Source organism: Somniosus microcephalus, unplaced genomic scaffold (genome assembly GCF_052327205.1).
Source record: "Somniosus microcephalus isolate GS21.2 unplaced genomic scaffold, FLI_Smic_1.0 unresolved_chr1, whole genome shotgun sequence".
NCBI classification, from domain to species: Eukaryota; Metazoa; Chordata; class Chondrichthyes; order Squaliformes; family Somniosidae; genus Somniosus; species Somniosus microcephalus.
This window is the reverse complement of record NW_028225179.1, coordinates 136,316,759-136,332,724: the sequence shown is the minus strand read 5'-3', so window position 1 is coordinate 136,332,724 and position 15,966 is coordinate 136,316,759. Positions and strand designations below refer to the sequence as shown.

Below are 15,966 nucleotides of genomic sequence, written 5' to 3'. Positions count from 1 at the left end.
CCAATCTTCCCACGAGCCAGACTCTGCAGCTGGCTTCGCAGTTTAATTTCCCATCACCTCAGTACTTTTCTTTAGAGTTTAGCTGGATAAATACAATAAATACAGACCTATCTACCGTTTAACTCAGGGTATGAATTAATTTGCTACCTCCACCCTGTTCATTGGTGCTACATTATATATATTCTAACATAAACTAAAGTATGATATTAATTTGGTTACTGTAGAGCATAAACACTGGCACGGACCAGTTGGGCCGAATGGCCTGTTCTTGTGTTGTAAATTCTATGTAATTCTTCCTTGCGATTTCAAAACTGTGGAATAAGTTTGGATCATGAGGTTACACAGAAAGAAGTATAGGAAAACTTAAAATGTGTGCATAAGCGCAATGTATGACTCATTAAAAGATGCTTTACTCTAGTGTGTGCAAACCTGTATACATATAATAGAGCAAGAAGGTGATTTAGGCATTAAAGTGTGAGGGTTTCTCAGCAACACAAGTCCAGCTACAGTGCGTCATTCAATCATATAAAGCAAAGCAGATGTGGACACAGTAAATGAACTCTTATTTATTCGTAAAGTTACTCAAGCTACTGAGAATGGAGTTACGAGGAAGTGCCAGTGTGTGTGTGCGTGTGTGTTCCAACTAACTTAAATATTCAAATATTTTAAGGTAATTGGCGACAGAACCAGAGGCGACGTGAGGAAAAAATTATTTTCACAGCGAGTTGTAATGATCTGGAATGCACTGCCTGAAAGGCAGATTCAATAATAACTTTCAAAAAGGGAAATGGATAAATACTTGAAGGGGAAAAATTTGCAGGGCTGTGGAAAAAGAGCAGGGGGGAGTGGGACTAACTGGATCGCTCGACCAATGAGCCGGCACAGGCATGATGTTCCGAATGGCCTCCTTCTGCGCTGTGAGATTTGTGGCGGATTAAGTGCTTCAGTACAGTGTTTGTTTGGGGAATGATTGAAAGTGCCAAGTGTTTGCCCGTTAAAACCAATGTTTGATTTCTCTTCGTTGACATTCCAATATAAATATATATTTAACAAAAACCATCAGGCTATCATTATAACAATAGGTGTTATTGTAATTCTCTTAAACGGGTGTGTTAAAGCCCTCTTATCAGTTTAGGAGTTTCCTCAGTCAGCCTGGCCTGGTATCTGGGTGAAATGTGCAACAGCACAAAATGCACTTTAACTGGGGTGGTTTGCAAATAATGCAATATTAAAATTGGCGATGGTTCAGGCAATGAATGGCACCTCGCGCTGGAATCCGGCCGGGGAATTCGAACTCTCCCCGGTTTAAAAATAAACGGAAATTAACGGCTCTGGAACGCTGGGCAGCAAAGAGCCGGTTCCAGATACTCGAATATGGTCAGAGGACTTGTGTGATCACAAACATCCATTGATGAAAAATTTGCTCAATCTTTTATCGCTCAATCCCTTGCATTTTTTAAATATCTGGGTAAATAGGTTTCTCCTGAATTCCTTATCGAATTTATGAGTGATTATCTTATATTTAAGGTAGTTTGAACCCCTTTATCCCATTTGTAAATTGTTCCAGTTTGCTTCCTCGTCAATAGGGATAAATGTTGTGTTTCTGTTAAACTGTGAACTCTGTTGACCTTCTCTGGTCCTGCCCCATTTCCCGCCTTTATCTCCCGCTCCCTGGCGTCGCGTCGTGTTCATTGGTTGTCGCTGAGTCTCCTCCATTGGCCCAAATGCCACCTTCTGATTGGTTGTGGCTGAGCCCAGCTCATCCTTCCAAACGCCACTTTCTGATTGGTCGTCGCTGAGTCGGTTCTGAGGCATTTTATGCAAACGACAGCGATTCATTTAAAACGTCACAATGACCGTTGGGTTAGGCGGCGAGATTTGAATTTTCAAATCTATCAGTACGAGCTAACGGTTTTAAACCGTCAGATACCCGAATATCCTCCAATCATCCTGATAATGTCTTTTTTATAATCGTGTAACTCAATATCAGAGAAATTTGCCAACAATAGACCCTTATATTTTAGATTAACAGACTTTAAGAGACAGAATATCTCACAGTTCTAAGGGGATATCTTGCCTTTATTAAAAGTGAAGCTGGGAATCGGAGCCCACGAGATATTTATACAATCTCATATATGGTAAACTGCCTCTTGTTTTTTTTCTGAGGGAAATCCATAGGAAGACTTTAATAAACTCAGCCATTAATCTCTGTGTCAGCCAGTGGCTCAGTTGACATTCACCCTTGCCTCTGAGTCAGAAGGTTGTGGGTTAAAAACCCACTACCAGGGACTTGAGCACCAAAATCCGGGCTGACACTCCCAGCGCGGTGCTGAGGGAGCGCTACACTGTCAGAGGAGCCGTTTTTCAGACGAGACATTAAACTGAGGTCCTGTCTGCTCTCCCGGCTGGACGTAAAAGATCCTATGGCACTATTTCAAAGAGCAGGCGAGTTCTCCTGTGTCCCAAGTCAATATTTATCCCTCAACCAACCAACATCACTAAAAATAAATCCAGATGATCTGGTCATTATCACATTGTCTGTGGGAGCTTGCTGTGCGCAAATTGGCTGCCACGTTTCCTACATTACAACAGTGACTACACGTCAAAATTAGTACTTTATTGGCTGTAACGCGTTTTGGGATGTCCTGAGGTGGTGAAAAGGCGCTGTGTGTAAAGATCTTTTTCTTTTAACATTGCTGGTTGCAATTTTGGTTTCCTTCCTGTGTTTATTTATTGATTTATTTACTCTCTCGGTGTCACAGAGCCGTCAATTCTTCACCGTCACCGCCCCCCCCCCCCCAAACCTTTGGCACATCGGCCGGTGTTTTTTTGCCCAGAGTCCGGGCCGGAGGAAGTTCATCGACACCGCGCTCACCGCAAACCTCGTGTAACTGGATCTCCCAGGAATAAAAATAAAGCATTTCTGTTAAAAATTCTCAAGTTCTTTCAGTTTAACGCGTTAAAAAAAAACATATCGTCTGGTCACAAATTAATCCCCCCGCCGCCTTAAAGAACTGAAACAACTCCTCGTTGAAGGAACAAAATCTTTTAATATTTTTTTGATTACAAAGCCGAGTGTGTTGGTCCCTTGCGGTTCACACCAGTTAAATGTGATGTTTTTACTGTTGGCCGTGAGGTCAGATTTTCAATTTACAGCCGATTTATACATTGGAAACAATGAGTTACATCCACAAACCAGTAACATTTTCTCAACACATTTTTATTTAAAGTATACAACGAAAAAAGCCAGTCAAATAATTTTATCTGGAACAAAAGTCCGCTGGCAGATGTCACTCAACAAGATACAAGATTTAAAGTAAATTTTCTCTGGAGCTTTTTTCCCCCTCAAACTAAGTTGGAGATAATCTGACGCAAATTCTTTAGAAAGAGGTGAGTGGCTCTGAAAAGAGCCTTTGTGGTCCGTTGAATCGATTTATTGATGTTTGTCCTTTAGGTGTAAACCTTGCTGGGGTGTCCAGTTTTCTTGGGCAGCAGCACGGCTTGGATGTTGGGCAGGACCCCGCCCTGGGCTATGGTGACCCCGCCCAGCAACTTGTTGAGCTCCTCGTCGTTGCGGATGGCGAGCTGCAGGTGGCGGGGGATGATGCGGGTCTTCTTGTTGTCACGGGCCGCGTTGCCGGCCAGCTCCAGGATCTCGGCGGTCAAGTACTCGAGGACGGCAGCCAGGTAGACCGGGGCTCCGGCCCCCACTCGCTCTGAGTAATGGCCCTTGCGCAGCAGGCGGTGGATGCGCCCGACCGGGAACTGGAGACCGGCTCGGGAGGAGCGGGTCTTGGACTTGGCGCGTCCTTTTCCTCCGGTTTTACCACGGCCCGACATTTTTCTCTTCACACCTCTCAACGATTGAATGAGGCGAACGGCGCCGCTCCCCGCTCCTTTTATAGCCTTTAGAAGGATCGGAATGCCCTAGTTTTTGATTGGTTAATCTGTTGCCTTTGTTTCTGATTGGTCTTAATTTCACGTGGCAACAAGAAACATTCCAAACTCTTGATTCAGCGAATAGGAATCGTCGCCTTGTCCATCCTTCATTAGCATATTATTGTAGCCCTCCAGTACGTCAAGCTGTGACCATGGCCATTGACTTTGCTACTTGGTTTCAACAACAATTTGACTGGGACCCCTGCCTTGTAGGCATGAGGGCTTGTGACTTTGTGCAAAGAGCTGAGACTTTCAGTAAACGTCTTGTATTCCATTCTTTAAAAAAGTAATAGTTTCAGATTATTCAATTAAGAATATATAGTAAATATTTTCTTTGAAATTAGTAAGAGTTGTCTTGTTTTCCATTATTTCCAAAAATTTAAAAATAGGTGCAGATTATTCAATCTAGTAAATAATTTATTTAATTTCAGTAAACGTTGCTTCGTATCCCATTATTTTCCAAAATATAAAATTAGGTGCAGATTATTTAAAGTATGTTTAGTAGATATTTTATTTATTTTCAGTAAACGCCTTGTATTCCATTATTTTAGAAAATATAAAATATTTGCAGATTATTCAATTAAGTGCATATCGTAAATATTTTATTTCAAATCAGTATGGGTTGTCTTGTTTTCCATTATTTCCCAACATTTACAAAGAGGTGCAGATTATTCAATTAAGTATATCGAGTAAATATTTAATTTAATGTGCCTAGAATTGGAGTGTGAATCGGCACCAAATAAAACTCCCGGCCAATGCAAATTGATTCATTTTGCTTCAAACGGCCAAAATACTGCGGATGCTGGAAATCTGAAATATAAACAGAAAATGCTGGAAATATTCAGTGGGTACTTCCAGCAGGTTCGGTTTATATTTATATAGTAAAATTTGCTTCGTTTATTGGAGTAAAATTTTTATTTTTGTCAGCTGGGTGTGGTCCTACTATTTGAACTAATACAAGGAAGGAGGTTCTGCTGAGGGAGTTTGAGCAGCTAGGGGCCAAATTAAAAAGCAGAGCCACAAGGGTAATAATCTCTGGATTATTACCTGAGCCACGAGCGAATTTGGCTAGGACAAATAAAATTAGAGAGTTAAATGCGTGGCTCAAAAACTGGTGTGGGAGAAATGGGTTTTGCTTCCTGGGACACTGGCACCAGTACTGGGGCAGGAGGGAGCTGTTCCGTTGGGACAGGCTTCACTTGGCCAGTGCTGGGACTAGAGTCCTGGCGGATCATATAACTAGGACTGTAGAGAGGGCTTTAAACTAACTAGTGGGGGGGAGGTTCCTAGAGAGCAAATAATAAAAATGACAACAGAGAAGGTCATAGACTTAGGTAGCAGTGGGGAAATTAAAAACCAGAGCGTGTCAGGAAGGGGCAGAAGGTATGGAGTAAAAGGTAAAGTAATAAAAAGGGCAAAAGCAGGAACTAAGTGTCACAAAACATCTTTGAAAGTTCTCTATCTGAATGCACGTAGCATTCGTAACAAAATAGATGAGTTAATGGCACAAATAATTACATATGGGTATGATCTTGTGGCCATTACAGAAACATGGCTGCAGGGTGACAATGCCTGGGAATTAAACATACCAGGTTATTTAACGATCAGGAAGGACAGGCAGGAAGGAAGGGGAGGTGGGGTGGCTATGTTAATAAAGGAAGGAATCACTGTAATACAGAGAAATGATATTGGGTCAAAAGATCAGGACAATGAAACAGTTTGGGTGGAGGTAAGGAATAATAAGGGGAAAAAAACACTAGTGGGCGTAGTCTATAGGCCTCCGAATTGTGGCAACTCTGTTGGACGGAGTATCAATCAGGAAATAGTTGAGGCTTGTAATAAGGGAACATCTATAATTGTGGGGGATTTTAACCATCATATTAATTGGACAAATCAAATTGGGCAGGGCTGCCTTGAGAATGAGTTCATTGAGTGTATTAGGGATGGGTTTCTTGAACAGTATGTAACTGAACCGACCAGGGGGCAGGCAACCTTAGATCTGGTCCTGTGTAACGAGACAGGATTAATTAAAAATGTCCTAGTAAAGGATCCCCTTGGAATGAGTGACCATAACATGGTTGAATTCCATATTCAATTAGAGGGTGAGAAGGTTGGATCTCAAACAAGCGTGCTAAGCTTGAATAAAGGAGACTATGAAGGTATGAGAGCGGAATTGAGTAGAGTTGATTGGGAAAATAGATTAAAGGGTAAGACGATACATGATCAGTGGTGTACATTTAAGGAGTTATTTTACAACTTCCAAAAAATATATATTCCACTGAGAAGAAAAGGGTGTAAAAGAAAAGACAGCCATCCGTGGCTAAGTAAAGAAATTAAGGATAGTATTTGACTAAAAACAAGGGCATATAAGGTATCCAAATCTAGTGGGAGGATAGAGGATTGGGAAAACTTTAAAAGACAGCAAAAAATAACAAAAAGATTGATTAAGAAGGGGAAGATAGATTATGAAAGTAAATGAGCAAAAAATATAAAAACAGATAGTAAGAGTTTTTATAGTTATATAAAAAGAAAAAGGGTGGCTAAAGTAAATGTTGGTCCCTAAGAGGATGAGACTGGGAAATTAATGGTGGGAAATATGGAGATGGCAAAAACACTGAATGAATATTTTACATCAGTCTTTACAGTAGAAGACACTAAGAATATCCCAGCACTGGACAAACAGGGGGCTAAAGGGGGGGAGGAGCTAAACACGATCAAAATCACTAAGGAAGTGGTACTCGGTAAAATAGTGGGACTCAAGGCGGATAAATCGCCTGGACCGGATGGCTTACATCCTAGGGTCTTGAGGGAAGTGGCGGTAGGGATTGTGGATGCATTGGTAATAATTTTCCAAAACTCCCTGGACTCGGCAATGGTCCCGGCAGACTGGAAAACTGCTAATGTAACACCCTTATTTAAAAAGGGCATTAGACAGAAGGATGGAAACTATAGACCGGTTAGCCTAACATCTGTAGTAGGTAAAATTTTGGAGTCCATTATTAAGGAGACAGTAACAGGACATTTGGATAATCATAATTTAATAGGACAAAGTCAGCATGGTTTTATGAAGGGGAAGTCATGTTTGACAAATTTGCTGGAGTTCTTTGAGGAAGCAACGTATAGGGTGGATAAAGGGGAACCAGTGGACATAATGTATTTAGACTTCCAAAAGGCATTTGACAAGGTGCCACACAAAAGATTATTGCTTAAGATAAAAAATCACAGGATTGGGGGTAATATTCTGGCATGGATAGAGGATTGGCTATCTAACAGAAGGCAGAGAGTTGGGATAAATGGTTCATTCTCAGACTGGCAATCAGTAACTAGTGGTGTTCCGCAGGGGTCAGTGCTGGGTCCCCAACTCTTTACAATCTATATTAACGATTTGGAGGAGGGGACCGAGTGTAACATATCAAAGTTTGCAGATGATACTAAGATGGGGGGGAAAGTAGTGAGTGAGGAGGACATAAAAAACCTTCAAGGGGACATAGGCAGGCTAAGTAAGTGGGCAGAGATTTGGCAGATGGAATACAATACTGGAAAGTGTGAGGTTATGCACTTTGGCAGGAAAAATCGTAGAGCAAGTTATTATCTTAATGGCAAGAAACTGGAAAGTACTGAAGTACAAAGGAATCTGGGGGTCCTGGTGCACGAAACTCAAAAGGTTAGTATGCAGGTGCAGCAAGTGATTAAGAAGGCCAATGGAATGTTGGCTTTCATTGCTAGGGGGATAGAATATAAAAATAGGGAGGTATTGCCTCAGTTGTACAAGGTATTGGTGAGACCGCACCTGGAATACTGCGTACAGTTTTGGTGTCCATACTTAAGAAAGGACATACTTGCTCTCGAGTCAGTACAAAGAAGGTTCACTCGGTTAATCCCGGGGATGAGGGGATGGACATATGAGGAGAGGTTGAGTAAATTGGGACTCTACTCATTGGAGTTCAGAAGAATGAGAGGCGATCTTATTGAAACATATAAGATTGTGAAGGGATTGGATCGGGTGGATGCAGGGAAGATGTTCCCGATGATGGGTGAAACTAGAACTAGGGGGCAGTCTTAGAATAAGGGGCTGCTCTTTCAAAACTGAGATGAGGAGGAACTACTTCACTGAGGGTGGTAGGTCCATGGAATATGCTGCCCCAAAAAGCTGTAGAAGCTACATCATTACATAAATTTAAAACAGAAATAGAGTTTCCTAGAATTAAAGGGAATTAAGGGTTACGGGGAGCGGGCAGGAAATTGGACATGAGTCTAGGTTCGGAGCGGAGCAGGCCCAGGGGCCGTGTTGCCTGATCCTGCTCCTATTTCGTGTGTCTAATTCTGTTAGATTCAGGAGATGGTTCTGTGATAGTGGATTGGCGGTTAGGATCAGATCAGCCATGATCTTATTGAATGGCGGAGCAGGCTCGAGGGGCCGATTGGCCTACTCCTGCTCCTACTTCTTATGTAAATTACATTTGGGAGATGTAAATTGGGCTGCGGATCCGCTATCGCCCGTTCTACAACATTGCACAAAGTCCTATTTGACAGCAATGGTCTTTAGCTCCTGATTGTGTGAATCTGCGAGTGTCTCTGAAAAGAGCCTTTTATTTAGTGTTGAGACGGTTCGCCACTCCTGCCCCGTCTACCTCCTCTTCGGGGCCCATCGCTTACGCCCCACAGTCCGGGAGGCTGCGGGCCGCTTGGCGGCTTTTCTGGGCTTGGCCTTCCGGGGGCTCTTGGCCGCCGCCAATTTCTTGGCGCGTTTTTGGGCAGCAGGTTTGGCCGCCGCCCTCTTCCGGGCCGGTTTCTTGGCGGCCGGTTTCCTCTTGGCGCCTCCTTCGGCCACGTCCTCGGCCTGTCCTTCCTCGCCCTCCTCCTCTCGGTCCGGGCCGCTCTCCACCGGCGAGCCCTTGTTGGCCAAGGTGCTGGCCGACTGGTTGGGCCGGACGGCGACGCCTTTCTCCGGCTCGTAGCCGGAGGCCGAGATGGTTTTCTTCAGGGCGCCCAGGTTGGGGGCCGCCTGGCGCTCCTTGGTGGCGGCCACCGCCTCCAGGATCTGCTCGGCCACCGCGGTGGCACCGCCTTTCTGCGGCCGCTAGGCGGCCTTCTTCTTGGCGGCCGTGGTCAATGAGGTGGCGGAGAGCGGAAGGGCGGGAGCGAGGCCATCGGCCTTGACAGGACGTCTGTGAGCCATTACTACGCCTGCTCGATCACCGAGCGAAGTGGCAGATTGGCGGCGGCGACCTTTTATATAAAGGCTCAAGGCGGACGAGGGCGAGGCAACCTGCTCGGCCCCGCCCACTCCCCGCAGCTTTGTGTCTGCCATTTATCTGCCCATTCTGCAAGCCTGTTGATATCTTCCTGTGTTTTGGTGTAGCTCCCCACATTATTAGCTCTACCCCCCCCCGCCAATTTAGTATCAAATTGATCGATTTTTGTTAGGCAAAGGTATTAAGGGTCACGGGAACAAGGTTGGTAGAGGGGGTTGAGATACAGATCAGCCACGATCTCATTGAATGGTGGAACAGGCTCGAGGGGCTGAATGGCCTCCTCCTGTTCCTATGTACCAATCAGCAAATTTCGACTCTAGATCTCTGATTTCTGAGTCTAAATCATTTATATATATATCTATATATGGTGAACAACGGTGGTCCCTATAGGACACCACTTCCCATTTTCTGCCAGTCCATGAAACGTCCCTTAACTCCTATCCTCTGTTTTATAGCCATCTTTGCTAAAATCACCAATGTATAGAACGTAAAGGATACTGGGGAAATTCTCCAATTTTGCATTTTTAAATTCATTATAGATTTTCATGACTACATAAGACCAGGTTAAAGTTTGGTCACAAACCAGTACAATGGAAGGATATGCTTTTTGTTCCAATTTCTGCCATTGGAGCTTTTGCCCTGCCAAGCACTACCCCTGGGCACTGAAGAAAGCAACCTGGCCTGTTTGTCCATTTCTCCCCAGGCTGAAGAAGCACGGCAGTCTTGATCGCCCTGGACGGAATGGTTGCGCGCTCGGTATAACAAGACTAACGAAAAGCCTTGTTTGCGACAAGTTAAAAAAAACATGTAACTAAGTAAAGAAAGACTTGCATTTATATAGCGCCTTTCATGACCTCAGGATGTCCCAAAGCTCTTTGCAGCCAATGAAGTATTTTTGAAGTGTAGTCACTGTTGCAGTGTAGGAAATGCAGCAGCCAATTTGTGCACAGCAAGCTCCCACAAACAGGCAATGTGATAAAGACCAGATAATCTGTTTCTGTTATGTTGATTGAGGGATAAATATTGGCCAGGACACCGGGGATAACTTCCCTGCTCTTGTTCGAAATCGTGGCCCTTGGGATCTATTTACATCCACCTGAGAGTGCAGACGGGGCCTCGGTTTAACATCTCATCCGAAAGACGTCACCTCCGACAGTGCAGCACTCCCTTAGCACTGCACTGGAATGTCGGCCTAGATTATGTGCTGATGATTCTGGAGTGGGACTCTGAACCCACAACCTTGGTTGGCTTGTACCCCACTCAGTTCGTTTTTCTGGCCTTGTTCTACTGTCTGTCTGTCTGTCACTCTCTCTACCTCCCGGCAACGGTGGCGGCAGAGACCCTGCCTCTGTTGGCTGTGGTGCGTCTCGGACGGTGGGCTCTGGCATTTGACCCCAAAGCGCGTTGCCTCACGAGCACCCTGACTGCAAAATCTCGCTGAAACCCTTGTCATTTGTTGATCGACTGATACACACCTCTGGGCCGTGCCAGGATGGGGCTTCTACCAACCCTCTATGCTTCAGCTGAAAGCAGGTCCCTCTCATAATTCACCCCTGCCCTTGCTGACCTACTTTGGCTCCTGGCTCCCTAACACTTCCAATTTAAAAGAAAAGGAATGTTGTATATTAATGCAAGAGGCTTTCAAAACAATAAAAAAAACAATTCAAGATTCCCCATGGATTTGGAAGAAATTTCTAACTTAGGAGAGAACCTGCTTTCTTAGCTCATAAATTTCATAAGGCTCAGTCTGGGGGTTGAAACTGGCGAGGCTTCCTGTTATAGAAGTCATCCAATTTTCACTACATTAAATTCAACGGAACGAAAATCAGGCGGTTTCTTTAATGGGCGGCCGATCTGCAACACCTGTTTTACGCCTGAGCGCTAAGGTGAAAATCTACCCCCTGGGTTTCTCCCCTTACTCTCCATCACGAATATCGCCTACTTCCAACCCTGTGGAACCGCCTGTCTCCGCCCCTGCCTCAGACCATTTGCTGCTGAAAGTCTCATCCATGCCTTTGTCGCCCCCAGGCACGGCTATTCCAATGCTCTCCTGGGCAGCCTCCCTTCATTCATCCTCGGCAAACTTCAGCTTATCCAAGACTCTGCTGCCCGTATCCTCATAGTCATAGAGTCCAAGGGCTAGATTTTCAGTATAGACAGTTTTGGGGCGCTAACCTTAGCGCCCGCCCCAAAGTAGCGCCCCGTTGCCGGAAATTCAGTGGCTTCGCCCTAAGAGAGTGGTGGAGCGCTAAAAGAGGCGTTCCACTCCTACCTTTAGGCGCTAAGCCGGCGGTCCAGAGGGATAGCGCCCAGGCGGGGCGCAGCACGGGTGCGGTCATTTTTGCACTGACAGCAGATCCCGTGGTGCCGACCAGCTCTTAAAGGGGGAAGGGACGAATTGGTCTGCTGCCACGCCCTGCACACTGCAGCCTTGCAAAGAGGCCTCAACACTGCTGCTCAGCCCCAGGGAGTCATGGCAACGCCAGAGAAGGCCCGTCAGCGTGCCCTGCGCTTCTCAGAGGGTGATCTGGACATAATGGTCACAGCTCTGGAGGTGAGGCGCAAGATCTTGTTTCCAGAGAGTGGGAGGAATCCAACCCACCATGACTACACCAAAGCCTGGAAGCAGATCGCCCAGAGGGTGACGTTCACCGGCGACGCCCCCAGGGCCCACAAACAATGCCGTAAGAAATACAACGATCTGACCAGGATTGTGAAGGTGAGTAGCCTTTCCAGTCTCCTCCTCATTCTTGCATGTACACCTGACATGATGGGCAAAGGGACCTGAAAGTCCTATTGGCCAGCCCTCAGCCAGCAGCATTGGGACAGTCATGAGCATCAAATGGCCATTCGGCACTCTACACTTTGGCCAAGCTATTCCACCATGGGAGGCAGTGCACAGTACATCAGGGTTTCACTCTGTCCAAGCTATTCCACCATGGGAGGCAGTGGACACTACATCAGGGCTTCACTCTGTCCAAGCTATTCCACCATGGGAGGCAGTGCACAGTACATCAGGGCTTCACTCTGTCCAAGCTATTCCACCATGGGAAGCAGTGCACACTACATCAGGGCTTCACTCTGTCCAAGCTATTCCACCATGGGAGGCAGTGCACACTACATCAGGGCTTCACTCTGTCCAAGCTATTCCACCATGGGAGGCAGTGCACACTACATGAGGGCTTCACTCTGTCCAAGCTATTCCACCATGGGAGGCAGTGCACGCTACATCAGTGCTTCACTGCGCACTTACAGGCCGTCCTTTCTCTTGCAGGCTAAAGTAGCGTTTAATCGCCAGGCCCGTGCCAGGGGTGGCCGCGCCAAGCTGCAGAAGCTCACTCGGCTGGAGGAGCGCGTGTGTGTGCTCATGGGAGCCCGTGTGATTGTCCCCACAGCGTGCGGTGTATCCGACCCTCCACTGCCCGGCAATGGTAAGGACCTCGCCTTTTGGCCCTCTCGCGTCGCACTGGCCCATCCGAGCTACCTCCTTTGCCACTGTCCCACCAATGCGCTGAATCCCACCAGCCCTAACTCCCTCGCTGACGCCGTCTCCTCACTCTGAAGCTACTCTTGTGCATTCCTGCTTTCAGCTGGTGACGACCATGACCCTGAAGCTGCCAGTGACAGCACCTCCGACCAGGAGGAGGAGGAGGAGCAAGCCGGACCTTCGGGGGAACAGTCACGTCCCGCAGGAGAGGAGGAAATGCTTGACACCTCCTCACTGGACGAGTGCCTGGAGGAACTGTCGCAGGGCAATGCAGCTTCTGGGACCAGTGGCGTCCAGCCACCCAGCAGCCGTGCGCGTGGCCCGCGGCCTTCCCCCCAAAGGGGGGAAGGATCAGAGGGGAGTGCTGCTGCTCGGCACACTCGCCGTCACCAACGCGGCAAGGGTCCCCTAGTTCGGCCCCCTCCTCCCCAGCGGGAGAGTCGCGACTCCAGTCCGGACACCTTCACTTCGGAGGAGGTGCGGAAGCTGGATAAGATGGCCGACGACTCGGACCGGCGCCACACGGAGCTCATGAGCGTGGTGGGGCGCATGCCTGAGGCCATCGAGTCGCTGGCGACCAGTGTGCGCGAGTTCGGGGCAGCAACTGCCGCGAGTGGCCGCATGCTGACTGATGCCGTCAAGACCCTGGCGGATGTGATGCGCGCGCACACCAGGACCACAGGGCCACTCACTGCTGCCACACGCGCTGTCTCAGGCAGGCATCGCCAGGGCAGGCGCCGCGCTGGACCATCCCAGCAAGCCGCCCGTCGGCTGATTGCTGCGGATCCTGCAGTGCGGGCCCGGCCGAGTGCCACCGCGCCACAGCACCAGCCAGCGCATCCCAGACGCCAGCTGGCCCACATTGCGCCATCCGTCGCCGCCATTCCCCCTCTGGGGCGTCAACGGCAAGCGGCTGCAGCTGATGGTGGCCAGGCTCAGGTGCGCCACTCAGCAGACGGCCCCTCGAGGCCCAAACGCCGTGTAGGCCGCCCCCCAGCGGCATCTGGCGCAAGGGCATCTGAGCCTCAGGCGCCTTCCCCCAGCCTCGCAGCAGCCACTGGGCAGAGCTTGCGAAGGAACAGCAGGCCGGGCAGGGGAGGCAAAATGCTGGCCAAGGTCTCGCCCTCACGGGCCACTCAGTAGAGGGTGTGGGCAGCTTTCCTTTAATATGGCGGTGGCCATCTTTATTTTGCCCATGGTTGTGCTTTTGGAGGGCTTATTTTTTGCGTTAGGCCGACGTTGAGGCCCGGTTTGAATAAAGGTGGAGTGGCTCCTCCCCAGTTTGTGGGAGTGAGTCGTTTGTTGGGCTTTTTGTGGGGCCCGTTTATTGTTTTTGGGGATTCATGTGGGAAGGCCTTTTCATTTTTGTGCAATAAAAAATTATCTTTATTCATGCAGTCTCCATGGTTGTTCTTCTTAGTGTTTGTTGGCTTCGCCGGCTGAGGGCTTGCGGAGCGGCTGCATTCATCTTCCCTCATGGCCCCTGGCCATTCCCTGACAGGGGGCTTAGAAGTACCGTGTAATAAGGTGGCGTCGTGCGGCCCTTGGCCCTGGTCGCTCCCTCCTGGGAACGTACTCCTGCTCCTCCTCCTCCTCCTCCTCCTCATGCTCCTCCTGCTCCTCCTCCTGAGGTGCTGGTCCAACGTCAGGTGGCAGTGCCTGAGTCCTGCGGATAGCCAGGTTGTGTAGCATGCAGCAAACCACCACAAATTGGGAGACCCGGTCCGGCGAATACTGGAGAGCTCCTCCGGAGCGATCAAGGCAGCGGAACCGCTGCTTGAGGACCCCAATAGTTAGCTCGATGATGTTGCGGGTGGTTTGATGGCTCTCGTTGTAGGCCTCTTCAGCAGCGGTCCTGGGCGCGTGGAGCGGGGTCATGAGCCAGGTGCACAAAGGATAGCCTTTGTCCCCGATGAGCCATCCTCTTGGGGGAAGCTGTGCCTGGAACATGTCATGCACAGTACTCTGCCGCAGGATAAAGGCATCGTGGCTGCTGCCTGGGAAGCTGGCATTGACTGCCATGATGCGCTGCTTGTGGTCACATACCAGCTGCACATTCAGAGAATGGTAGCCCTTCCTGTTGCGATACTGCTCGCCATGCTCCAGAGGGGCCCGCAAAGCCACATGCGTACAGTCAATGGCGCCCTGCACCAAGGGGAATTCCCCGAGTCTGGCAAATCCCAATTCGCGCTGATGCTGGCTCTCGAGGGCCATGGGGAAGGAGATGAATTGGCTTCTCCTTCTGAACAGTGCTTCGGTCACGTGGCGGATGCAGCGATGCGCGCCATACTGGGAGATGTTTGCTATGTCCCCAGCAGCGTATTGGAAGGAGCCGGTGGCATAGAAGTTCAATGCCACCGTCACCTTCACTTCCACCGACAGAGACGTCCTGCACCTGAGCTTTGGCCGCAGATCTCGGCGAAGCAGGTGGCAGATCTCTGCAATCACCTCCTTTCGGAATCGGAGCCTTCTAACACATCGCGCGGCACTCATGTTTAGGTAGGAGCGCTGCTGGCGGTATAGCCTGACTGGGTAAGGCCTACGTGGCCGACGCCTGTAGCCCCCTCTGCCTCTAGCCAGGGCTGCCCCTCTCACAATGCGTCTGCGAGCCCTACGGACATGGCGCTGCAGCTGCGCGTTGGCACCCCATGCAGCCCCCATCAAATCCTGGCAAACAGTCTAATTTCCAAATGGCCACTTGCAGCGCTATTGCCTGAGTCCAAAAATACCTGGCTCTTGCTGCTTGAAACCAGTTAGCTATCCTCCTTGTTGTGTCTCCAGAAATGCGTTGCACAAGACTGTTTTCTGAAAAAAGGATGGCCTTTATACTGGAGAGGACGTTCCCTTTAATTAGCGCCCCCCGGGGCCCGCGCTGGTTGTGTTGCGTTCCTTTTTCCAAACGCTCCGGCCGCCCGCCGCACAATGGGGCGGTCCGACTGAAGTTTGCAATCGGGGCGGCCAAAGGGCGTTGCACGAGGATGTGACGTCATTTTCTGCGCGCGCATCCGGGCGGGTGCTAAACTTTGCGCCGGCGCTAACGGGCAACTTAATTTGGGGCGGGGCGCAAACTGCGCTGCGCCCGGGCGCTACACGCATAGCGCCCGGAAATCACTTCTCTTAAGGCGCTAACTGCTGGCGCAAGCGACTGAAAATCTAGCCCATAGAGTTTTACAGCACAGAAAGAGGCCCTTCGGCCCATCGTGTCTGCGCCGCCCATCCATCCCTGTCCAGTCTAATCCCATTTTCCAGCATTTGGTCCATAGCCTTGTATGCAATGGCATTTCA

The 15,966-nt window shown here is 48.7% G+C and overlaps 1 protein-coding gene across 1 annotated transcript; it reads right to left on the bottom strand.

Moving 5' to 3' along the window:
• Window positions 1–3,030: 3,030 nt before the first annotated feature.
• LOC147095966 (histone H2A-like) lies at window positions 3,031–3,871 on the bottom strand. Its single transcript, XM_085974928.1, has one exon. It carries the CDS (start codon window positions 3,838–3,840, stop codon window positions 3,451–3,453), a length of 390 nt encoding a protein of 129 aa, XP_085831054.1. The 5' UTR covers window positions 3,841–3,871; the 3' UTR covers window positions 3,031–3,450.
• Window positions 3,872–15,966: the final 12,095 nt, after the last annotated feature.

Bases quoted from the DNA above. Each gene is read 5' to 3' on its own strand.
- LOC147095966 (XM_085974928.1), bottom strand. From the start codon at position 3,840: ATGTCGGGCCGTGGTAAAACCGGAGGAAAAGGACGCGCCAAGTCCAAG.